Consider the following 27,772-nt stretch of genomic DNA (forward strand, 5'->3'; position numbering starts at 1 on the left):
AAAAAATTTAAAAAAATTACTCAGTTCAAAATATTAAATATTAATTATTAAAAAAAAATAAAAGCACCATATCAAACCTTACGAAAGTTTATTTTCTTAACAACTTTGATGAGAAAAGCATTTTTTTTTTAATACTGTTTAAATTAATTTCTTCGTCTAATAATATGATCTTTTTTTTTTTTTAATTAATATATGAAAAATTTATAAAATTGAATAATCGAAATTAATTGTTTCCTTTATAATATTTAAATAATAGGTGTCAATAACTAGTTGATAATTTTTAAGTTGAATCTCATATTGACAGCCATTCGACAGCGCTAAGACGCCTTTTTTTTACTTTAATCGAAAAAATTAACTGTAAGAGTTTGAACTCTTCTGATTCAATAAATTATTTTTAAATTAATTTTTATATTTTTAAAAGTAATCAATCATTAATGAAAATTATTATTAATAAACTTTAAAAAATTGATTACTTAATAATAAGTTTGGATAAATAAGACTAAGCAGATGATTCTAGGCATGCGCAGTATAGGTGTCAATAATTGGGGCTAAGGTATGTCAATAATTAGATCAATCAGTTTTTTAACCTGCCAATAATTGGTGTATTCGGATAATCTATTTAATTATTTAAAATTAATTAGTAAATATCAGTGATTATCATTTTAAAAAATGAAATTGATTAGTAAAAATATTACTTGAGACATTACCACAAACAAAATTCAACGATATTGATGTTTGATTGCTTAAAAAAAAATCTAATCATAACATTGTCTCTTATAGTGTCAATAATTAGAGCTTTTACCTTATAAATAAATAAAATTTTGCTTTATTAAATAATTAATTTTGTTAAATCGCACTGTACTTTCTTAACTATTGACATTTTTAAAGATATAAGCTCATCCCGATGTTACACTCATCAAGAGCTTTCATTTGAGTACCCACATGCATTTTTGATATATTTTCGTTATATACATATTAGGGTGGCCCAAAAAAACTGACTATTTTTTTTTTTGAGTCTCGAGTGAAAAAATGTTAGTTTTTGATGTTTTAAGAGTCCTCACCAAAGGACAGCTCAAAAAAAATTTTTTAAGAGATCACTCAAAATTTTTTAAAATTTCAAAAATCGTCAAAAATCGAATTTTTTTTTTTTTAATTTCTTTTCTCGTTACGGTATAATTTTATAGACCAAAAGAAAATAAGTTTCTGAAAGTTTCAGTTCAAAATTTAAATTTTGAAAGGTTGCTCATAATTTTTTTTTTTTTCTTTAATTAGTCATATCGTCGACTTTAAGTGTTGGGAGTGGTACGTTGGGGTCTTTTTGGTTTGAAAAAATCTTAACCTACGCGGCAAGGTCAAATCTCAACCAAGCTGGTTTCTAAGACCAGCTTGGGATTCGAATCCACGCTTGGAAGTTTATTAATTAAAATTATTAAATTAAAAAAAATTATTTTTTCTGTATTATGCTTGATTTTTAGTTCATCTCGTGATGTATTTTTATCGATTATGGTACTGAATAAAAAAAAAAAAAATGCATGGAATTTTAATTCGAATTGTAAAAGGTCGCTCGAAAAAATCTAAACTAATGCACTAATAAATTGAAAAAAATTATGAGCAACCTTTCAAAATTTAAATTTTGAACTGAAATTTTCAGAAACTTATTTTTTTTTAGTCTATAAAATTATATCGTAACGAGAAAAAAAATTAAAAAAAAAAAAAGTTCGATTTTTGACGATTTTTGAAATTTTAAAAAATTTGGAGTGACCTCTTAAAAATTTTTTTTTGAGCTGTCCTTTGGTGAGGGCTTTTAAAACATCAAAAACTAACATTTTTTCACTCGAGACTCAAAAAAAAAAAATAGTCAGTTTTTTTGGGCCACCCCAATACATATATATATATATATATATATATGTTATATATATAAGTATATGAAATATATGAAAAATTGATGTGTGTACTCAAATGAAAGGTATCGATGAGTGTAATATCAAGATGAGCTTATATCTTTAAAAATGTCAATAGTTCTCAAGATACAATGTCATTTCTTAATTGCTGACATTTTTTAAGATATAAGCTCATCCCGATGTTACACTCATCGAGAGCTTTCATTTGAGTACCCACATGCATTTTTAATATATTTTTCATACATACATAAATATAATATTTATAAATATATGAAATATATGTAAAATTGATGTGGGTACTCAAATGAAAGGTCTCGATGAGTGTAATATCAAGATGAGCTTATATCTTTAAAAATGTCAATAGTTAGCAAGATAAAATTTCATTTCTTACTTATTGACATTTTTTAAGATATAAGCTCATCCTAGTGTTACACTCATCAAGAGCTTTCATTTGAGTACCCACATGCATTTTTAATATATTTTTTATATATACATAAATATAATATTTATAAATATATGAAATATATGAAAAATTGATGTGTGTACTCAAATGAAAGGTATCGATGAGTGTAATATCAAGATGAGCTTATATCTTTAAAAATGTCAATAGTTCTCAAGATACAATGTCATTTCTTAATTGTTGACATTTTTCAAGATATAAGTTCATCCCGATGTTACACTCATCGAGAGCTTTCATTTGAGTACCCACATGCATTTTTAATATATTTTTCATACATACATAAATATAATATTTATAAATATATGAAATATATGTAAAATTGATGTGGGTACTCAAATGAAAGGTCTCGATGAGTGTAATATCAAGATGAGCTTATATCTTTAAAAATGTCAATAGTTAGCAAGATAAAATTTCATTTCTTACTTATTGACATTTTTTAAGATATAAGCTCATCCTAGTGTTACACTCATCAAGAGCTTTTATTTGAGTACCCACATGCATTTTTAATATATTTTTCATACATACATAAATATAATATTTATAAATATATGAAATATATGTAAAATTGATGTGGGTACTCAAATGAAAGGTCTCGATGAGTGTAATATCAAGATGAGCTTATATCTTTAAAAATGTCAATAGTTAGCAAGATAAAATTTCATTTCTTACTTATTGACATTTTTTAAGATATAAGCTCATCCTAGTGTTACACTCATCAAGAGCTTTCATTTGAGTACCCACATGCATTTTTAATATATTTTTCATATATACATAAATATAATATTTATAAATATATGAAATATATGTAAAATTGATGTGGGTACTCAAATGAAAGGTCTCGATGAGTGTAATATCAAGATGAGCTTATATCTTTAAAAATGTCAATAGTTAGCAAGATAAAATTTCATTTCTTACTTATTGACATTTTTTAAGATATAAGCTCATCCTAGTGTTACACTCATCAAGAGCTTTTATTTGAGTACCCACATGCATTTTTAATATATTTTTTATATATACATAAATATAATATTTATAAATATATGAAATATATGAAAAATTGATGTGGGTATTCCAATGAAAAGTCTCAAAGAGTTTAATGTCAGGCTGAGCTTATATCTTTAAAAATTTCAATAGTTCAGAAGATATTTATTAAATTACATTTTACTTCCTTAACTATTGACGTTTTTAAAGATTATAAGATAGAGAGGTCTATAAAGAAGACTTACACTAAATTTCAAATTATTCGGTTCAGTAGAACTCGAAAAATTCTTAGTTGAGTTTTAAAAAAACCAGTTTCAAGAAAAAAATAATTAAAAAATTTGAGTAAAGTTTTTTTCATCTAAAAATTTTTATTTAATAATTAATGATTAATAATTACAACAGATAATGTTATTAAAACTTAATAATTTTCTAGAATAATAATTTTAAAATTATATTTTTAAATTGATATTTAAAAGATCAAAGAAGTAATGTTGATAAATATAATAAATATTAATAAATTAAAAACCAATTAAAATTATTTTATAAAAAATAATACTTTTCATTTTTAATTTATAAATTTAATATTGACACTAATTTCATATTTATAAAAAATTTACCTCTTTTTCTTCTTAAATTTTTATAAGATTGATCTGTTATAATTTTATCAAAATGATTATACTTTATTGGCTATATTAATATATAAGACATATTTTTAAAGAGTTCAGCTTTGAAAATATGGAAAAAAAATTTATTTTTTCTAATTTCTAGACCAGAATACCTTTCTTCCCTTGGTTTTGATGTTCTTGATTTAAAAAATTGTATACCGACAGTTGATAATTATTGAAAAATTATCTTCAATCGGTAAAATAAATACCTTTATTTAAAATTAAATTAATTTAATAATTAATATTTAAAAATTTTGAAAATTCCTAAATAAATTTATTTTTTCATCAGTGTAAAAAAATAAGATATATATAATTTATATCTTTTTTTTTAAACCATTTATTAACAGTAGAAATTATCTATAAAAAAAATAAAATTCACTTGAATTAGTTTACACAATGCACACAAAATTATATAAAAAATACAAATATAAATATTATGTTATATTATTTAATACAATATTATAAAAAATGGGAATGTCGATACGCTATCGTGCAGCTCGAACTTGTTTATTAAAATAAAGAAAAACACAATCAGGATTTTTAGGAAGAAAGGGAAATAAATGTAAATGAGAAAAGAGGAAGTAATAACCATTTACCAAAAAAAAAAAAAAAAAAAAAATTCTTAAAGAAATAAAATCTGCCACAATACTTTCCTTTTGCCTATAACTTCTCCTGTCACTATGTATAACAGCTAGCTAAATAATAAATGATTATCCAGCATGCCTTGATACAAGAGTACTCTCTTGATGAAACAAGCAAAACAAATTATTCGTTTTGAAGTATGTTTCTTGTTCTTTTATATATCTTAAATTTAAGCGTGCTATCGTTTTTTTTTATTTTTATTTTTATGTTTAAAAAAAATCGAAGGGTTTATTGTATTAACTGTCAATATCAATTTTATATCTTTAATTCTCTTTTGATTGCTTTAAATATCGTATCATCGATTTATTAGTTGTGCATTCACAAATTCATTGCTTAGCTATTTCTGCATGATATCTTAATATTTAAATATTTTTTATTCATTCACTTTAAGAGATTTATGTTTCAATGTTCTTGCTCGTTTGGAAAAAAAAAATATATATATATTCAAATTTTCTTTTTTAATTGTTTCTCACTCCTGGCATTAATTTATAAATATTTTTTTTTTTTTTATAATATAATAAAATTTTTTTTTTATTTTATTGTAAATTAAATGTATTTTCATTTTTTGTTAATAAATTAAAAAATTAATTTTTTAAACAAAATTTTAAGTAGTAAATTTAATTTACAAATAAAAATAATTAATTTTTGTAGTTTTTTTTTTAATTTATATTAAAAAAATTTTTTTAACTTTCTTTTAATATTAAAAATCAAATAATTTCAATAAAAATTAAAAATTAATTTTTTTTATAACTTTTAAAAGCTTTTTATTTTAAAAAATCTCAATTTATATTCATAATAACAAAAATAATTGTTAATAAATTAAATATCATATTAATATTGATTTTTATTTAAAATATTTTAATAATTTAATAAATTTTTATTTTAATTAGAAATTTTCCTAATTTTTTAATATAAAATGAAAAAATTAATTTTTTAAATATTATAAAAAAATTTTAGGTAATAAATTAAGTTTATAAATTAAATTTATTAATTTAATAATGAAATAATAAATTTTTGCAGTTTTTTTAACAAGATTCACATTAAAAAAATATTTTTAACTGATTAATTGCTTCTCTTAAAATTCAAAATTAATAAAAATTAAAATTCATTTTTTTTCTTCTTTTAAATAATTTTTTATTTTAATTATTCTATTTAATTACAAATTTTCCTAATTTTTTTATATTAAATAAAAAAATCAATTTTTTAAATATTATAAAAAAATTTCAAGTAATAAATTTCATTTATAAATTAAAATTAAATAAAATAAAGTAATTAAATATTAAAATAAAAAACTTTTGGCGTTTTTTCAACGGAACACATTTAAAAATTTTTTTTAACTGATTTATTTCTTCTCTTAAAATTCAAAATCAAATAATTAAAAAAAAAAATTTTAATCAATTTTTTTTTCTAATTTTTAAAAGCTTAAAACAAAAATAATTGTTAATAAATTAAACATAATAATAATATTGATTTTTATTTTTATAAATTAATCAATTTTTATTTCTAATTATTATATTTAATTTAAATTTTGATAATTTTTTGTTTTAAAATAAAAAAATAAATTTTTTAAATATTAAAAAAAAATTTCAAGTAAAAAAATCGAATTTATAAATTTAAAAAATATAAATTTTTATGATTTTTTAACAAAATTTATATTAAAAAATATTGTTTTAATTATTAATTTATTTTTTCTTTTAAATTCAATTTAAAATTAAATTATTTAATCAATTGTTGTATTTTTTACTTTCAATAAGTTTTTTTTATCAACCAATTTATTTTGAAAAAAATGTCAGGAGTAGAAAAAAAAATAATTTTTTCTCTCAAAAGTAATTTAAATGCATGTTTATATTTTTCTGGGACTATTTACAACTTATAACATTGAATTCATCTTTTATAATCTTCTATTTTAAAATTTTTAAATAAATAATAATTAACTATTGAAGAGGTTTAAGTACTTAAATGTAGCCAAAGATTTTACTTGTCCTAGTATGAGATCCATTGCTTTTCTATGGATTAAACTTACTGGTGATTGCTTAAAAAAATTAAAAATAGAAAAAAAAAAATAATTAATAATTATAAAAAAAAAAAAAAAAAAAAAAAAAAAAAATTAATTTTATAGTAAGGTGTGAGTTAAAAAATTAAAAAAAATATAAATAGCACAAAACGCGATCGAACCGCACGAACTTAGACTTTCGACTTCTCGTAAACGTGAGTTTTCAGCTTTTACAGGCTCACAGCACTATTGAAAAAGAGTAGCTTCAAAATGGCAAGTATAAACCAGGTAAATTATTGAATTAAAAATAACAAGAGCTTGTTAATTTATTATTTAATTGCAGAAATAATTTATTACTTAAAAAAAAAAAAAAAAAAAAATAAATAATTTTTTATAATTAAAATTTTATCATTTAATTTTTCTTGGTTAATATTTGCCATGCTTTTTTTTTTTTTAATTTCATCGTGACTAGTATATATATATATATATTTATTAAAAAAACGGATTAATAATTAATTTTTTAAAATTAAAATTACATCAATATTAGTAAAAAATTGCATCAATATTTTTTAGGCGAGGAAAAAACGCCAAGAAGAAGTTGAAAAAATTCGTTTAGAGGAACAACAACGAAAGCAACAGGTTAATTATTAATTATTACTAAAGTTTGTATTTAAAAAAAATTTTTTTTTAATTATTAATTATTTATTTCTTAATAGGAGCGTGAGCTTAAAAGACAGCAAGCAGTAATGTTGAAGGAGCAGGTATGAATTTTTATTTTAATAATATATAAATTTGTTTTTTGACAGGTTTATATTTAATATTTAGTGTGTGGTAGATAGATGTGCATTTCATTGCTTCTGTCACTAGATTTTTCACGGACTCATTTTTACTCGTGAAAAAATTTATTTTAAATTTATATATTAATATCAGGAGTTTTTTTATTATTAATTACTGCTATCAATTATTGATAGGATGATTCTTTTAATTATACACTAATAAAAGGATTTTTAACGCCGCGAAGAAAATTGAAAGTTAAAAAAAAAATTGGGAAGTTAGGAAATTATGTATCTTGAGAACTACTGACATTTTTAAAGATATAAGCTCATCCCGATATTGCACTTATTAAGAGCTTTCATTTGAGTACCCACATCAATTTATCATATATTTTATATATTTATATATTCCACAAATACCATATATATAAAATATATAAAAAAATGCCATGTGGGTACTTGAATGAAAGGTCTCGATGAGTGTAACATTAAAATGAGTTTATATCTTAAAAAATGTCAATAATTAAGAAATGACATTGTATCTTGTCAACTTATGACCTTTTTGAAGATATAAGATCATCCCGATGTTACACTCATCGAGACCTTTCATTTGAGTACCCACATCAATTCTTCATATATTTATATATATTATATATATGTATATATGAAAAATATATCAAAAATGCATGCGGGTACTCAAATGAAAGGTCTCGATGAGTGTAACATCGGGATGAGCTTATATCTTTAAAAATGTCAATATTTCACAAAATACAATGGAATTTCTTAATTATTGACATTTATTAAGATATAAGCTCATTCTGATGTTATACTTATCGAGACTTTTCATTTGAATACCCACATGCACTTTTCATATATTTTATTTATCATATATATATATGATATTCATGAAATATATAAAATATATGAAAAATTGATGTGGGTACTCAAATGAAAGGTCTTAATGAGTGTAACATCGGGATGAGCTTATATCGTTAAAAACATCATGAGTAAACGAAATACAATAGTTATTCCTTAATTATTAACATTTTTCTAAATATAAGATCATTTTGATGTTACATTCATCGAGACCTTTTATTTGAATACCTACATGAATTTTTTTATATATTTTATATATATATATATATATATATATATATATATATATATATATATATATATATATATATATATATATATATATATATATATATATAAAGATTACTATGCCTACAGAAAACATATTAAATTTTTTTTATTGTACCTAATAATTAAAAATTTTATTTAAAGAAAAATTTTCACTAAAAATTGGTCTTATGTTCGATAAAAAAAATCTTTTTATCAGTGTAATTGAAATGAAATTTATAAATTAATTATTTTTTATGATTAATGTGGATTGAATGTCTCTATAGAGTGTTCTATCTCTTTCTAAGAGTATCTATATCGTCTCTAGAATAATTTAAAAAATTGATTTAGCTATAGTTATAAATTTAAGAAAATGGATAATAGTAAATACAATAAATAAAAGAATCAGGGACTTGTAAGCACTGGTAGAATGGATTGTTTTGTGCTGCAGATGTACATGCAGGAGCTGAGCAAGCAACGAGAGATGCTTTACACCGTCGAGCTGGTATGTTTCATACCTTTCACATTAAAAATCCAAAATAAAAGAATATTTATATGCATTATTTAATAATAAAAACTGCAAAAAATAACAATCTACTAAATTAAGTAATTTAACTAAATTAATCCATTTAATTTTAAAAAATTTAGTTTTAAATATTTAACACCACACGCATTATTCATTTTCAGCTTATTTATTATTTAATAAATTATTTACATAAATTTATTAACGGCGAATAATTTTTATTTTTCACTTTTACTTTATAATTTATTTTTTATAAATTAATGGTGTTGGTTTATTTTCAGTGGTGACTTTTGGTTTGTTTTAATGCACGGTGTTATTTTTTTTTCTCATGGTTTCACGAATGACTCTTAATAATATATAATACTAAAGTTAGCTGACGTTTTTAATTTTTAATTATTGAATTAAAACGAATTTGCACTTATAATTAAAAAATAGGGTTGTATCTTGTCAACTATTAAAATTTTTAAAGATATAGTCTCACCCTGACATTACAGTCGTTGAGACCTTTCATTTGATTACCCACATCAATTTTTCATATATTTCATATATTTATACATAATATATATATGTATATATGAAAAATATATCAAAAATTCATGTGGGTACTCAAATGAAAGCTCTTGATGAGTGTAACGTCAGGATAAGCTTATATTTTTAAAAAGATCAATATTTCAAAAAGTACAGTGTAATTTGATAGATATCTTGAGAACTGTTGAAATTTTCAAAGATGTAAGTTCACCCCGACATTACACTCTTTGAGACCTTTCATTTAAGTACCCACATCAATTTTTCATATATTTATATATATTATATATATATGTATATATGAAAAATATGTCAAAAATACATGTAGGTACTCAAATGAAAGCTCTTGATGAATGTAACATCGGGATGAGTTTACATTTTGAAAAACTTCAATATTTAAGAAAGTACAGTGCAATTTAAGAGATATCTTGTGAACTATTGAAATTTTTAAAGATATAAGCTCATCTTGACATTACACTCTATGAGACCTTTCATTTGAGTACCGACATCAATTTTTCATATATTTATATATATATTATATATATGTATATATAAAAAATATATCAAAAATGCTTGTAGGTAGTCAAATGAAAGCTCTTGATGAATGTAACATCGGGATGAGTTTACATCTTTAAAAACTTTAATATTTAAGAAAGTACAGTGCAATTTAAGAGATATCTTGTGAACTATTGAAATTTTTAAAGATATAAGCTCATCTTGACATTACACTCTTTGAGACCTTTCATTTGAGTACCCACATCAATTTTTCATATATTTCATATATCTATATATATTATATACATGTATATATGAAAAATATATCAAAAATGCATGCGGGTACTCAAATGAAAGCTCTTGATGAGTGTAACATCTTTATGAGCTTATCAATATTAAAGAAAGTACACTACGGCAGTCACGTAGTGACTGCAAGCTTGCTTTTCAAATTTTTTAAAAATAATTTTTTAATGTCGGCTAACTTAATTTTCATTAAAAAAATAATAAATAACAAAATAAAATTTTTATTTAAGAATAATTTTAACGATAAAAAAAATTATTGTTTAGGAACGTGAACGAAGACGTCAACACATGACCCTGATCCGTGCGCTGGAGAACCGCCGTAGGATGGAAGAGCGTGAGAAGAAGCGTTTAGAAGCGCGAGCGGAGCGAATCGCTACCAAAGAAAAGCGCGCTGAGCAAAGAAAAATGGAGTTAGAATTAGTAGAACAAATTCGCAAGCCAGTAGAAGACATGGAACTAACCGATCACCGCCCTCTACCGGAATTAAAGCGAATCCCCGGTTTAAAACTCTCAGGAGAAGCTTTCGCCGAGATAGTAATGGTCTTCGAATTTTTACACAACTTCGGAGAGACCCTAGGCTTCGATATGGAATCCTTGCCCAGCCTAAAAAGCCTCCAATTGGCTCTATTAAACGACGAAGAAGCCGAGGAAGAAATCCTATCGGTAATGACTCATTTGTTGGTCTGCGCAATAGAAGATCCTGGGATTCCCCAACCAGCTCGACACACTACCGGTCTAGGTCAGAGTTTACGACAAGCTGACATAACTCACGCAAATATAAGTGAAGTTTTACGAATTTATCTTTACGCTAACGCGACTGGAGAGGTTAAAGCCCTAACTGGAGTTTGTTTGGAGCGAGAACGCGATAAGAGATTCGCTGATCATCACCAAAATGGCGGTGATTTTCCTTCTACACCTTCCGGTAAAAATGCTCAATTTTACGAGCACCTGCATAATAATGAAACTTGGAAAATGTCTGAAAGACTGAGAGACAAACCATTTTTAGCTTTAAATCCAACTCATAAAGCGCAAATGCTTGGATTTCTTTGTAATGAATTATTGCAGAACAAAGCTGTGATTAAACAAATTGAAGGTAGCTTAGAAACTGTTGCGCAATTGAAAAAAGAAAGGTTTGTTTTGGATACTAAGATAAGAAAATTAAGACAATTGCATAGTCGGAAGGTTAGAATGGAAGCTGTTGGGGTTATTGTTAATAAAACTGGAGATATGATTACTATTGAAAAGAAGGAAGGTAATGATGAAGAAAATAATACTTCTTCTTCTTCTTCTACAGTAACAGCGCCGTCTACAACAGCGCCATCTGTTGGAACTGCGACAACAGCGCCATCTGTTGGAACTGTGACTACAGCGCCATCTGTTGGGGCTGTGACTACGGCGCCATCTGTTGGAACAGCGACCACAGCGCTATCTGTTGGAACGGCGACTACAGCGCCATCTGTTGGAACTGCGACTCCAGCGCCATCTGTTGAGACTTCTGTAGCAACTAATGAAGAAAATCATGAAGATGAGGTAGAAGATATGTCAGAAAATGAAAGTGAAGGAACTCAACCTGAAGAAGAAGAAGATAAAAATTTATCTGGAGAAGAATTAGGGAAGAAATTGGATAAATTATTGAAACAATCTGAAGAACAGTTGCAGAAGTTGAATAGTTCTTCGAAGCAATTAAGGGCTCATGTTTTTGGACAGGATAGATATTGGAGAAGATATTGGGAGTTACCGTGTGCTGGAGGGATTTTTGTTGAAGCTATGGAAAGTGCTGAACCTGAAATTTTGGATTTGCAAGCTGAGTTAGATGAAAAATGGAAGGATAAAGAAGAGGAGAAAAATGATGACAAAATGGAGGTTGATAAAATTGAAGATAAAGATTGTGAAGATAAAAATATTAAGAGTGGAGAAAATGAGGTTAAGAAAGAAGATGATGTTAAAATTGAAGCTATGGAAAATTCTGATGCTGAGGTTAAGAATGAAAAAAGTGAGGTTAAAAATGAAGATGATAAAACAATTGTTAGTGAAGAAATAAAACAAGAAATTGTTGAAGATATTAAAGAAGAAAAAGATAAAATGGAAGATCAAGAAATTTCTAAATTAATTAAACAGGATAAATTAGAAATGCCTAATGGTGACAAATTTAATAATAGTTTATTAAACGGCAAAGATCACAATGGAAGTTTTATAACAGTAGAAAATGGAGAGATGCCTTGGTTCTCAATCTTACCTCGTGAAACTTGTGACAAGCCTGGGCCTAGTACAAAGCAAATTTTTGGAATAGCTGAGCCTACTGAATTAAAAATTCCAATTTTCCCGCCACCAGCTAGCCCGGGTTATGAAAGGTGTGAAAGTCCAGCTCCGTTGATTCTAACTCAAGATGAAGCGGCGCAGTTGGAGTACTTGAAGGTTCATGGACTACCGCAGCCTGGAGAAGCTAAGCCGGTGCTTGAAGATTTGAGATATGGCTGGTGGAGGATTACTGATGTTGATACTTTTCAAGAACTGTTGGAGCATTTGCACTCTCGTGGGGTCCGTGAGAAGGAATTGAAGCGCACTACTTGGGCGACTATGGAATCTTTTCTTGCGGTTACGGGGAAGATTTATGTTGACCCGGGGAATACTTCCGCGACTGATTTGCACACTGAGGGGGAAGATGAGAGTCAGGTGCCTAGGCCTGATGATCCTGGGGAGTGGAGTGAATCCACTGCGTTGAGGGTTGATGCGCAGTTACTGGAACAGGTGGAAGCGCTGGAGGATAAGGTTGCGAATGCTAGTATGCAGGTCAAAGGGTGGAAGTTGCCGCCGAGGTCTGGCAGCGAGGAGGCTGATGAAATTGAAAAACTTAATGAGATGGAGAAGGTTACGGCGGTTGAGCAGGCCAGGCAGAGATTGCTATCGCTTGAAGCTGCTATTGAGAGGCGATATTTGAAACCACCTTTAGGTGTTTGGTAAGTTATTTTTTTTTTTTTTTTTTTAAAAAAAGGTAATTTTCGGGGAATTTTTAGTTATTTTTTTTATGCAACCTAATAGTTCATAGGGTAATAATAAGGGACTCCATAATAGAAGGATTTATTAAATATTAATAATTTAATTTATTTGAAGACAATTATTTAGTTTGTTGAATTTTAAAGAATATTTATTTGGGAGGAAAGTAAGTTTATTAATAGTTAATAACGAGAATAAAAATTTGTGTCTAGGATAGTTTAAATCGGGTTTTTTTTAGTGAAATTACCTTGTATCTTGAGAACTATTGGCATTTTTGAAGATATAAGCTTATTTTGATGTTACACTCGTTAAGAGCTTTCATTTGAGTACCCACATCAATTTTTCATATATTTTATATATTTATATATATTATATATATGTATTTATGAAAAAATATATAAAAAGATGTAAGTGGGTACTCAAATGAAAGGTCTTGATGAGTGTAACATCGAAATGAGTTTATATCTTGAAAAAATGTCAATATTTAAGAAATGACATTATATCTTGTGAACTATTGACATTTTAAAGATATAAGCTCATTTTGATGTTACACTCGTTAAGACTTTCATTTGAGTACCCACATCAATTTTTTCATATATTTTATATATTTATATATATATATATATGTATTTATGAAAAATATATAAAAGATGTAAGTGGGTACTCAAATAAAAGGTCTTGATGAGTGTAACATCGAAATGAGTTTATATCTTGAAAAATGTCAATATTTAAGAAATGACATTATATCTTGTGAACTATTGACATTTTTAAAGATATAAGCTCATTTTGATGTTACACTCGTTAAGAGCTTTCATTTGAGTACCCACATCAATTTTTCATATATTTATATATATTATATATATGCATATATATTAAAAATATATCAAAAATGCATGTGGGTACTCAAATGAAAGGTCTTGATGAGTGTAACTTTAAAATGAGTTTATAACTTAGAAAATGTCAATAATTAAGAAATGACATTGTATCTTGAGAACTATTGATGTTTTTAAAGATATAAACTCATCCTGATGTTACACTCATTGAGACCTTTCATTTGAGTACCCACATCAATTTTTCATATATTTTATATATTTATATATTTCTCAAATACCATATATATAAAATATATAAAAAATGCCATGTGGGTACTTAAATGAAAGGTCTCAATAAGTATAACATCAAGATGAGTTTATATCTTAAATAATGTCAGTAATTAAGAAATGACATTGTATCTTGTAAACTATTGACATTTTTAACGATATAAACTCACCCCGACATTACACTCTTTAAAACCTTTCATTTGAATACCCACATCAATTTTTCATATATTTATATATATCATATATATGTATATATGAAAAATACATCAAAAGTACATGTGGGTACTCAAATGAAAGCTCTTGATGAGTGTAACATCGGGATGAGCTTATATGTTTAAAAACGTCAATAGTTAAGAAAGTACAGTGCAATTTAACAAAATTAATTATTTTATAAAGCAAAATTTTATTTATTTCTAAGATAAAAGCCCCAATTACTGACACTATAAGAGACAAAGTTATGATTTGATTTTTTTTAAGCAATCAAATATCAATATCGTTGAATTTTGTTTGTGGTAATGTCTCAAGTAATGTTTTTACTAATCAATTTCTTTTTTTAAAATGATAATCACTGATATTTACTCATTAATTTTAAATAATTAAATAGAGTATCCGAATACACCAATTATTGGCAGGTTAAAAAGCTGATTGATCTAATTATTGACATACCTTAGCCCCAATTATTGACACCCATACTGCGCATGCCTAGAATCATCTGCTTATTCTTATTTATCGAAACTTATTATTAAGTAATCAATTTTATTAAAGTTTATTAATAATAATTTCCCTAAATGATTAATTACTTTTAAAAATATAAAAATTAATTTATAAATAATTTATTGAATCAGAAGAGTTCAAACTCTTACAGTAAATTTTTTAGATTAAAGTAAAAAAAGGCGTCTTAGCGCTGTCGAATGGCTGTCAATATGAGATTCAACTTAAAAATTATCAACTAGTTATTGACACCCATTATTTAAATATTACTAAGGAAACAATTAATTTCGATTATTCAATTTTATAAATTTTTCATATATTGTTAATTAAAAAAAAAAAAAAAGATCATATTATTAGACGAAGAAATTAATTTATACAGCATTTAAAAAAATGCTTTTCTTATCAAAGTTGATAAGGAAATAAACATTTATAAGGTTTGATCTGGTGCTTTTATTTTTTAATAATTAATATTTAATATTTTGAACTGAGTAATTTTTTTCAATTTTTTAATTAATTAGAAATAAAAATTTATATGATAGTTATTCTTATCACAGATAATTAAATATATTTAAAAATAATTTAGGGTGTCAATAATTGGGTCTTTTACCATATTGAAAAAAATAAACATAATTAATTTCTTCGAAATCTACCTTCAATCTCAATTAAATTTTTTTTGTAAATATATAATTTTAATTATTGTTCAGCACCGGTGACCCAAATCTAGCGGCCCTAAAAGCAGAGCAAGCAGCAGCTGCGAATGCAAATTCAAATTCAGCGGACAATGCGTCATCTCATCCACCCCCGGAAGAAACAACACCTCGAGGATTGAATAATTGGCGCGAGGCAACAGCACGAGCTCATACATCTGCTCAATTGGCAATGGCACTCTACATGCTTGAAGCCAGCATCGCTTGGGACAAAAGCATCATGAAGGCTGTGAGTTTAACACCAGCTAGAAACTCTGTCTCCATAAAACTACGAAATCGCTCCGTCTCACTCAAAGCTACAAATCAATACAATCAACTATTGACCACTTCTCAAAGCTCTGTGGGTATTCGTACTAACTTAACTAACAGATCCGTATCATTTTCCTTTAAATACACCCTTTATAACTAAACACTAACAAAGCTAACACACAACATATCCTTTTATATAAATATCTCAATATATCATCTACCTATTCCATTTGCTTTAAATTTTCTATGAGTGAGAAGTCGAACAGCGATCTGAGTTTTAATAAATAATTTATGTAATTTTTTACTTTTTTTTTCTGTCCACTAAGAATTTTATTGTTACAGAATTGTCAATTTTGTCATAGTGGTGATAATGAAGATCAATTGTTGCTTTGTGATGGGTGTGATCGCGGCTATCATACTTACTGCTTCCGTCCGAAAATGGAAAATATTCCTGATGGTGATTGGTTAGTAAAAAAATTATTTTTTATTGATTAATATCGCCAAGATTTTTGCAAAAAAAAAAAAAAAAAAAAAAAATTTAATATTAAGGCAAAAATATTGATCCTAAAAAAAATTTTTGAAACAGAAGTTCAGAATTTAATTTTCTAAAAAAAAATATCTCCAAAAATAAAATTCATAAAGATTATATAGCGATAAATTCAAAATAATTTATATTAAATAATTCGAATTTTTTATATTATAAAAAAAATGTCTCTTATAATTTAAAAAAAAAAAATCAATATTTTTGCTGTAATTCCAAAATTAAAATTTATCATCAAAAGTTCAAATTTTTTTATAATAAAAAATTTTACTTTTGAAAAATACATAAAGAAGATTTATATAGAAAAATTTTGAATGATTTTTATTTCATAAATTTTTTGATGGGACTAATATTTTTGTCGTAATATTAAAAATTTGAAGGATTTATTTTAAAATTGCAAAAATTGTTAATTGTTTAATTATTTTTAATTATTAATTGTTATTTCTTTTCATAAGGTATTGTCACGAGTGTATGAATAAAGCAACCGGTGAAAGAAATTGCTTAGTATGTGGTAAAAGAATTGGAAAAAATTTAGTTCTCTGTGAACTTTGTCCAAGGGCTTATCATACTGACTGTCATAATCCTGTGATGCCGAAGGTAAGTACTATTTAATTAAATTAAATTTTAATATTCAAGGGGTTATTTTACTTTACACTTTCTTAATTTATTTTTTTTTTGCATTTTTTAAAAGTGAGTATATTCAAAAATATTGTAAAAAAATTTAAAAAAGGTATTTTATTTTTGAGAATAGTTTAATTGACATTTTTGTAGTTAAAAAGTGTTTAAAGACCATTTTGTTTTGTAGTTTAAAAGTCTTTTTAGTAAGCTGAAAATTTTCACCAAAAATTGCACTGTACTTTCTTAATTATTGACATTTTTTAAGATATAAGCTCATCCTGATGTTACAATTATCAAGAGCTTATATTTGAGTACCCACATGCATTTTTGATATATTTTTCATTAATACATATACATATATAATATATATAAATATATGAAAAATTGATGTGGGTACTCAAATGAAAGATCTCAGAGAGCGTAATGTCGTGGTGAGCTTATATCTCTAAAAATGTCAATAGTTTACAAGATATTCGTTAAAATGTCCTGTACTTTCCTAACTATTGATATTTTTTAAGATATAAGCTCATCCCGATGCTACACTCATCAAGAGCTTTCATTTGAGTATCCACATGTATTTTTGATATATTTTTAATATATATATATATATATATATATATATATATATATATATATATATATATATATATATATATATATATATGCTGCTATATATATATATATATATATATAATATATATATATAATATATATATATAAATATATAAAATGTATGAAAAATTGATGTGGGTACTCAAATGAAAGGTCTTAACGAGAGTAACATCAGAATGAGCTTATATCTTCAAAAATGTCAATATTTCACAAGATACAAGGTCATTTTTAATGATGTTAAATTGCACTGTACTTCCTTAACTATTGACATTTTTAAAGATATAAGCTCATCTCAATGTTACACTCATCAAGACCTTTCATTTGAGTACCCACATGCATTTTTGATATATTTTTAATATATTTATATATATAATATATGTAAATATATAAAAAATTGATGTGGGTACTCAAATGAAAGGTCTTGATAAGTGTAACATTGGGATGAACTTATATTTTTAAAAATGTCAATAGTTCATAAGATATAAAGTCATATCTTAATTATCGTAAATTGCACTGTACCTTCTTAACTATTGACATTTTTAAAGATATAAGCTCATCCCAATGTAACACTCATTAAGAACTTTAGTTTGAGTACCTACATGCATTTTTGATATATTTTTAATATATTTACATATATAATATATATAAATATATGAAATATATGAAAAATTGATGTTGGTACTCAAATGAAAGGTCTTAATGAGAGTAACATCAGAATGAGCTTATATCTTCAAAAATATCAATATTTCAGAAGATACAAGGTGATTTCTTAATTATGTTAAACTGCACTGTTCCTCCCTAACTATTTACATTTTTAACGATATAAGCTCATCCCGATGTTACATTCATGAAGACTTTTCATTTGAGTACCCACATGCATATTTGATATATTTTTCATATATACATATATATGTATATATATATATATATATATATATATATATATATATATATATATATATATATATATAATACATAAATATATAAAAAAATGATGTGGGTACTCAAATGAAAGGTCTCAATAAGTATAAATAACATCGGGATGAGCTTATATCTTTAAAAATGTCAATAGTTCTCAAGATACAAGGTCATTTCTCAATTCTGCAACTAGCGGCTTTCTAATTGTTTATAAAAAATTTTTGACCCCCAAAATAACCCCTTAATAAAACTAATAAAAACAATAAATATTTAAAACCCACAATATTTACAATAGATGCCAAGAGGAAAGTGGTATTGTTCAAATTGTCACAGTAAGCAACCTAAAAAGCGAAACAGCAGTCGTAGGAGTCATACCAAAGGAGGAGGCACCGTCAAAGACAGTGAAAGTTCTGATCATCCACCCGCTAGGTGATTAACGTTTAAAAAAAAAACAAGTTTGTCAGCTCGTTAATTAAAAAAGTTTTATAAGAAAAAAGAAGCTTCAAAAGCTACTTAAGAATTTTTATAAAACAATAATAATAATAATAATAATAATAATAATCATAACAATAAAAATAATAATCACATTAATATTAAAAATAATAATCATAACAAATTAATAATTATTTAACGAGCGCAATGGATAAGAAGCTTAAAAAAAAATTTGAATAAATAAATTTTTCAAAAATAAGAAACTTGTTCAACACTTCTGCATCTATTGTGCTATTATATAACTTCTAAAAATATATAATGACAACTTCGGAAAGTGATAATAATAATACTTATCGTCGAACAAGTGCCTATTTTCTTCACCAACAAGAAAATATTAACTAGCAGGGCGTATCTTCTACATTGATGCTAAAAATGCAATTAATCATCTAATGCTTTTTGCATTTTTATTGAGATGAAAAAATAAAAAAATAATACAAAAAAATGAATTTATCGGTAAAATGTAATAATATTTTAATTTGTTAATCGAATTATTTATTTACGATAAATTAAAATTTTTAATTAATTAATTGTTGACATAAACAAGTAATTACTTGATCTCAGGCATCTCCGGACTGTATTAATTTAAGATAAATTTTTAAAAATAAAATAACGTACCTAAGGAAGGTCTCGAAGCTTTTTTAAGCCAGTACACACCTTGCCAGGCGCAAGATTTGTGCAATAACTGTTGTCTGTATTGTTTTGCGTCGTAGTCCAACGCCTTCGACAGCGTCAAACACGAACGTAGAGGATGCCAAAGAGGAAGCACCAACTTCAGCAGCTTCGTCGCCACGTAAGGAGACCGGTAACAACAGGCATCTGACTAAGAAGCAGCAACGCGAGCTAGCGCCTTGTAAAATTTTGCTTGAACAGTTGGAGCAACAGGACGAGGCTTGGCCGTTTCTACTACCTGTCAACACCAAACAATTTCCAACTTATAAAAAAATCATCAAGACTCCTATGGACTTGAGTACTATTAAGAAGAAACTTCAGGACTCTAAGTAAGTTTTAGATTATTTGATTAACATTTATTGTTTAGGGTGAAGGATCCAAATATTGATTAACTTTTGTTAAATTGCACTGTACTTTCTTGAATATTGAGATTTTCAAAAATATAAGCTCATCCCGATGTTACAATTATCAAGAGCTTTCATTTGAGTACCCACATGCATTTTTGATATATTTTTCATATTTACATATATATATAGTATATATTTTAAAGATATAAGCTCATCATGATGTTACAATTATCGAGAGCTTTCATTTGAGTACCCACATGCATTTTTAATATATTTTTCATATATACATATATATAATATATATAAATATATAAAATATATGAAAAATTGATGTGGGTACTCAAAGGAAAGGTCTTGAAGAGTGTAATGTCGGAGTGAGCTTATATCTTTAAAAATGTCAATAGTTCACAAGATTCAAGGTAATTTCTTACATGTTGACATTTTTTAAGATATAAACTCATTTTGATGTTACGCTCATCGAGACCTTTCATTTGAGTACCCACATGCATTTTTGATATATTTTTATATATACATATATATAATATACATAAATATATAAAATATATGAAAAATTGATGTGGGTACTCAAAGGAAAGGTCTTGAAGAGTGTAATGTCGGAGTGAGCTTATATCTTTAAAAATGTCAATAGTTCACAAGATTCAAGGTAATTTCTTACATGTTGACATTTTTTAAGATATAAACTCATTTTGATGTTACGCTCATCGAGACCTTTCATTTGAGTACCCACATGCATTTTTGATATATTTTTATATATACATATATATAATATACATAAATATATAAAATATATGAAAATTTGATGTGGGTATTCAAATGAAGGGTCTCGATGAGTCCTATAATAAAATTGAAATGAAATGTATGTGAAACCAATTTATTCGTGTTGTGATTGGTCGAAAATAAATATTCTCATTCTGATTGGTTGAAAGTGAATATAATATACATAAACGACACATAAATATATCATGACAATAAATATTAGGCGCGCGCAAATTAAATTCTAGTGTAACATAATAATGAGCTTATATCTTTAAAAATGTCCATAGTTTACAAGATCATTTCTTATTTATTGACATTTTTTTAAGATATAAGCTCACTTTCATGTTACACTCATCGAGACCTTTCATTTGAGTACCCACATACATTTTTGATATATTTTTATATATACATATATATAATATACATAAATATATAAAATATATGAAAAATTGATGTGGGTATTCGAATGAAGGGTCTCGATGAGTGTAACATAAAAATGAGCTTATATCTTTAAAAATGTCAATAGTTTACAAGATACAAGATCATTTCTTAATTATTGACATTTTTCAAAATATAAACTCATTTTGATGTTACACTCATCAAGAGCTTTCATTTGAGTACCCGGACGCATTTTTTATATATTTTTCATATATACATATATATAATATATATAAATATATAAAATATAAGAAATATTGATGTGGGTACTCAAATGAAAGGTCTTAAAGAGTGTAACACCGGGATGAGCTTACAACTTTAAAAATGTCAATGGTTTACAAAATACAATGTCATTTCTTAATTATTCACATTTTTTAAGAAATAAACTCATTTTGATGTTACCCTCATCGAGACCTTTCATTTAAGTAATCACATGGAATTTTATATATATTTATATATATATATATATATATTTATATATATATATATATATATATATATATATGGTATTTGTGGAATATATAAATATATAAAATATATAAAAAATTGATGTGGGTACTCAAATGAAAGGTCTCGATGAGTGTAGTCTCGGAGTGAGCTTATATCTTTAAAAATGTCAATAGTTAACAAGATACAAGGTCATTTCTTAATTATGTATCCTGGAAAAAAAAATTTTTTTCATTTTCTTAATAATATAGATAATTAAATGAATAAATATAGAATTAAATCCAAAGTTTTGCTAAAAATTTTGCTGAAAAATTCAATATTGAATAAATTTTTCAAATTTATTCTAAAAAAATTTTTTGACTAATTCTGAAAAATTATAAATTTTATCTAATATTTTGTTAATATTTGGTTTCTTCTTCCTATCTAAAATTCAACCCAAAAATTTGATGACTTTTTCTTCAAAAACTTAGTGTTAATCTTTTCAATCTTAGTTTCTTCTAAGGAAAATTTTATCAGTTAAAAAACTAAAATTTCCATTATTAAAAAAAAAAAATAACTCTAAAAGCGCATTAAAAATTCAATTACAATTAATTAAGATCAATATTTGACTTCTTAACCCAATATTAAAAAAATAAAATTTATTTTATACGTTACTTTTTTTATTTTTTTCTTCAAAATTTTTTTTTATAGTTATAAATCTCGCGATGAATTCTGCGCTGATGTTAGACAAATGTTTACTAATTGCGAAGTATTCAATGAAGATGATAGTCCAGTGGGAAAAGCCGGGCACGGTATGCGAACTTTCTTTGAGAGTAGATGGATGGAAATTACAGGTACACCTCCACCAGCACCAGTAGCATCATCGCAAACGCACAGCTGAGGAACGGGGAGATCGCGTAACACGTGTAACAGTTTTGCGCATTTTTATTATTAATCACTTTTTTTTATTTTATACTCTAAAACTTTTTTTTTATGTCACGTTTTAGTGACTGAATTTAATTTTATTTATAAATAAATAAAATAAATAATTAAATAATTCGATTTAAAATAATTTCATTAAAATTTTCAAAATTAATAAATGCCAAATGATCTTAAAGATCTTACGGGATATATTTATAAGATATTTAAAATGGTATTTGTACTTATGAAAAAAAAAAAAAATTTTTTTAATTTTTTAATTTGTCAATTTAAAAATTTATTTAAAAAAAATGTATTGTACTAATTAATTTTTAAATAATATTATTTGAAATAAATATTTTGCAAAATAAATTTGTAAAAATTTTAAAAATATATATGTAAATATGACGAATTCTAAATAGTATAATTGAATGAAAGTGCATATAATTAATTAAAATATAAATGAGTAAAGTTAAAAATAATTACTCCATAGTTAAGATTAATTAATGGTCTGAAAATTTAAATTATTTTCTTTTAGAATTTTTTTTTAATTTTCAATTTAAAAAATAATTTTTTAGTAAATTTAGAACAAATTTTAACATTAAGGAGATTCAAGTATCCTTATAGTATAAAAAATATTTATAAAAAAATGATACGTAATAATACTTTTGTTAAACATCTTAAAATTTTCAGGAAGATTTAAAAATTTCAGGCACTTTTAAATTTGCCGCGCTTGGTATTTCAAACTGCCATTTTGTGGCGCTGGAATTACAGCCGCCATTTTGTCGAATACTATTGACAATCTCTTTTTTTTTATTATTTCTGATGAATTAGCCTTTTATATAACAATTTTATGCAATAAAAACTTGAATAATTATTTTTTAAGTCGATTTTAATAAACCAGTAATAAAAAATGTTTTTTTTCTGAACGAAAATTTAAATTGATAATTCCACTAGATTTAAAAATTTGACTACTTTGCGTGGATCCCCTTCTGTCACTTTTTGAAATATATTCTCTAAAATTCACTTTTAAATTTGCCGCGCTTAGTATTACAAGCCGCCATTTTGTGGCGCGAGAATTTCAGCCGCCATTTTGTTGAGTACCCTTGAAAATCTCTTTTTTTATGATTTCTAATGAATTAGCTTCTATAGAACAATTTTGTGCAATAAAAAATTGCATAATTATTAAGGGGAAAATTTAAATTTATAATTTCACTACTTTCAAAAATTTGACTACTTTGCGTGGATCTCCTTAAATATTAATTAAAAAAAATTTTTACGATCTCAAAAATTTTTTAAATTTCATTTTAATTAATTTTTTTTCATAAAATGTGTTCATAATTAAAAAATAATTTTTTTTACTCAAATATTTTCAATTTTTCATAATTATGTTAAAAATATATAAAAAAAAAAATAAAACAGTGAATAATTATGTAAATCTTGTATATACATAAATAACTGTAAAATATAATTGAAAAATTGAACGTGTATGCATTTTTTTTCTGTTTTAAAATTAATAATGTAAATTATTAACAGAAAAAAAATTAGTGAGAATATTAACATAGATATTATTAATATCAACATTTTAAAAATTTGTAGTGAATATAATATTTAACTATAAAGAATAAATATCAAATGTGGATATAGATGCAAGCGATTTGCTGCAGGGTGCTTTAAAAATCAATTTTTATTAAAAAAAAAATTTTTTTTTTTGATTAAGTTGATAAAGTTTGAAAAATTTTTTCAACATTAAAAAAAAATTTAAGTTCAATTTTTATTAAAAAAAAATTTTTTTTTTTTTTGCTTAAAATGTACAAGATATTTAAGAAGAAATGTAACGACTGTATATCAACCGTCATCAATATAAATATATATATGTGTATATATATACTTATATTAAAAAACGTAAATTCCATTGAATTTATGTAAAATTTTTTAGTTTAAAAATAGAAAATTTATAAGTGAAACTTAATGCTTTTTATACGAATTTTTAGTTGTTAAATACTGATAATATTTAATAAGTTAAGTGGAAAAAAAATAATTAGATTAATCAATAGATTAAAAATAATATTAGTAACATTTTACTAATAACGTAAAACAATAAATATAAATTAAAAAAAAAATGGGTGGTCAAGAGATTAAATAATAATGTTAGTACGTAAAAACGAAACGATTATTATTTATAATTTAAATGTGAGCTTTACAGTTTAGTTTTACTCAACGCTATTTAACAAACTTAATTAATGTATTAAAACTAATTAATAAAGTTCATGTGAAGCGTGGAAATTTTAATTCTTTTAATATTTTTATTTTTAAAAAATTTTTCCATATCCTTTTATTACATAATTCAAATAATATCGCGTGACTAATGCAAAAAGGGCGCATAGCTACAGGTTAGTAGGGATCCATGCTAAAAGGGCGCATAAAAAAATACTTCTTGAAATCAATCGAAACACAAAGATCTGTAAAAAAAAAAAAATTCAAGTATAAATAAAGCTAAAAGGACGTAACTCGACATGCGCCCTTTTAGCTTTTAGAAAAGTAGTGCCTAAAGCTAAGAGGGCACAAAAAAAATTTAAGTTTTTATAAAAAATTTTGATAAATAGCTTCACAAGACATAAAATAAAAAAGTTTAATGAATAAAAAAAAAATTTCTCAACAGCCGGTCCCTACACGGAAAGAACAAGATGACACTGGGTATCATCCCAGATTATACTCGGTGATATCTGTGGTGAAAAAAAATTTCAGATAGTAGCTAGAAAAATCCAGATTATACTGCATGATATCTGGATTATACTCATTGTAATCTGGATTATACTAACTACTATCTGAAATTTTTTTTTACTCAGTATAATCCGAGATGATATCCAGTGTCATCTTGTTCTTTTCGCGTACGATTGCAGCTTCATATTTCTCTTCTAGACAAAGAAGAATTTTGAAAAAAACGCTCTGCTACGTAATAGATTTTTTAATTATCTATTTCGTATAGCAGGGTGTTTTTTTTCAAAATTGTCCTTTATTTAAAAGAAAAACATAAAACTTCAATAGCTTTATAATCATGAATGCACCGAGGATAGTACCGTTTCTTGCAGTGAGTGCGACGCGAGAAAAAAAGGGGATCGGCTGTTTTTAAGTATTTAAACAATATTGAAAAAATAATAATTTTTGACTATTTTTATACAAGCAATGGATAATAAATAAATTCATACAATTACGCATATTTTGCAATTTTTTAAAAATATTTTTAATTGTAATTTTAAAAGAGTGTATGTTGAGTTAGAATATGCCTCTCTCGTGTGACTCTACCTTTTTTTTTTAGTTTTTAGGCTAAAAATGAGCATTTTAATGAATTATTTAGAAAAAAAATTTATAAGCCTTTTTAGCTTTAGGTCATAAAAATTTAAAATTCCTAAAGCTAAAAGGGCGCATAATTAGAGACATACGCCCTTTTAGCTTTAGGAAATCAATGCTTGATTTTTCGACGAAGAATATGTCAACTAGTCAATTGGTGATAAAATAAAAAAATCATGCGTCCTTTTTGCATTAGTCACGCGATATAATCCTCGTTGCAGCCTTGAAACAGTTACAAAAAACTCTAGAGAATTCGTTGAAATATTCTCTGATCATATAAAAAATTTATTACCGCATGATTTTGTTGCTAAAGAACAATCGGCTTTTTTTTCAACAAACAAAACAATCATTGCAAGATCATGAGTTCATAGCTATTTGCGATTTTGCAGAAAATTATGCTTTTGTGATACAAGATGCAGTGCCAGGGTTTCATTGGAACAATAATCAAGCAACGCATTTTTTCTGTTGTAATCTATTTGAAGCATAACGGCGAACTTATTCACCGAAGTTTAGTCATCATATATGATAGCAATAATCATGACACAGTCGCCGTTCATGTGTTTCTGAAGATTGTTACCGATTTTATAAAAGAATTAGACCCTAATGCAGCTAAAGATTTTTACTTTTCGGATGGAGCTCCACAACAATTTAAGAACTTTAAGAATTTTTTAAATATTTATTACCACAAAGAAGACTAACTTAGATCCTTAGATCATAAAATTTTTAAATTCCTAAAGCTAAAAAGGCGCATATTAGAGACATACGCCCTTTCAGCTTTAGGAAATCAATGCTTGATTTTTCGACGAAGAATATGTCAACTAGTCAATTGGTGATAAAAAAAAGAAAAATAACAAATATAAATAATGCTGTGAAGCGGGAAAGAATAGGAGTTACGGTAATTATTACGTGAAGCGTTCCACATTCACGTAACAGGATATTGGTATGAAAGGATTGAGAAAGGAATGTGGAGAGGGTCATCTTAATGTGAGTTTATAGAGTATGCGAGAAAAAATTATTAGATAGCTCGGACTGGGATTCGAACCCAGAACCTTCCGAAGACATGTCGGCTACTCTACCATTTGAGCTATCCGGTCTATACTAAATTTCCTTTCGCTTATTCTATATACATTAAGCCACACCGTCCATCTTACGGCAAGCATTTTTACAAATATAAATAATGCAGTGAAGCGGGAAAAAATAGGAGTTACGGTAATTATTACGTGAAGCGTTCCACATTCACCGGCAGCTATGCGCCCTTTTTGCATTAGTCACGCTATATATCCAATATTTATATAAAATATCATCTTGGACATTTTCATCAAATAAAGATTTTTTTGTAAATCAATACATTGTAAATAGGGCGAAAAATTTTGCCTCAATTTTAAAATAAATGGTTTAAATTTTCAAATATTGGTTCTATAAAAAAATTTTTTGAACAAAAAATTGTAGGAAATTTGATTTTCTTTGTTATTAAAAGTAAAAATTTAATTATGAATTGTTATTAAAATTAGTTGCAAAATA

At 25.3% G+C, this 27,772-nt stretch overlaps 1 protein-coding gene across 12 annotated transcripts in view; it reads left to right on the forward strand.

Annotated features, from left to right (window-relative positions):
* LOC123267792 (bromodomain adjacent to zinc finger domain protein 2B) overlaps positions 1–22,988 on the forward strand; it is a 97,825-nt gene extending 74,837 nt beyond the window's left edge. For 6 of the 12 annotated variants that reach the window (XM_044732635.1, XM_044732630.1, XM_044732636.1 and 3 more), the window contains 10 exons: positions 7,216–7,281; positions 7,359–7,403; positions 8,989–9,042; positions 10,648–13,340; positions 15,893–16,235; positions 16,487–16,608; positions 17,141–17,282; positions 19,129–19,262; positions 20,036–20,323; positions 22,694–22,988. In XM_044732635.1, the coding sequence (XP_044588570.1) occupies positions 7,216–7,281; positions 7,359–7,403; positions 8,989–9,042; positions 10,648–13,340; positions 15,893–16,235; positions 16,487–16,608; positions 17,141–17,282; positions 19,129–19,262; positions 20,036–20,323; positions 22,694–22,883 (4,077 nt within the window). In that variant the 3' untranslated portion in view covers positions 22,884–22,988. The remainder of the gene's footprint in view (positions 1–7,215; positions 7,282–7,358; positions 7,404–8,988; positions 9,043–10,647; positions 13,341–15,892; positions 16,236–16,486; positions 16,609–17,140; positions 17,283–19,128; positions 19,263–20,035; positions 20,324–22,693) is intronic. The other 6 variants (XM_044732638.1, XM_044732639.1, XM_044732642.1 and 3 more) reach the window with 6 other exon arrangements.
* Positions 22,989–27,772: the final 4,784 nt, after the last annotated feature.

The sequence above is a fragment of the Cotesia glomerata genome, linkage group LG6 (assembly GCF_020080835.1).
Source record: "Cotesia glomerata isolate CgM1 linkage group LG6, MPM_Cglom_v2.3, whole genome shotgun sequence".
Classification (NCBI taxonomy): Eukaryota; Metazoa; Arthropoda; class Insecta; order Hymenoptera; family Braconidae; genus Cotesia; species Cotesia glomerata.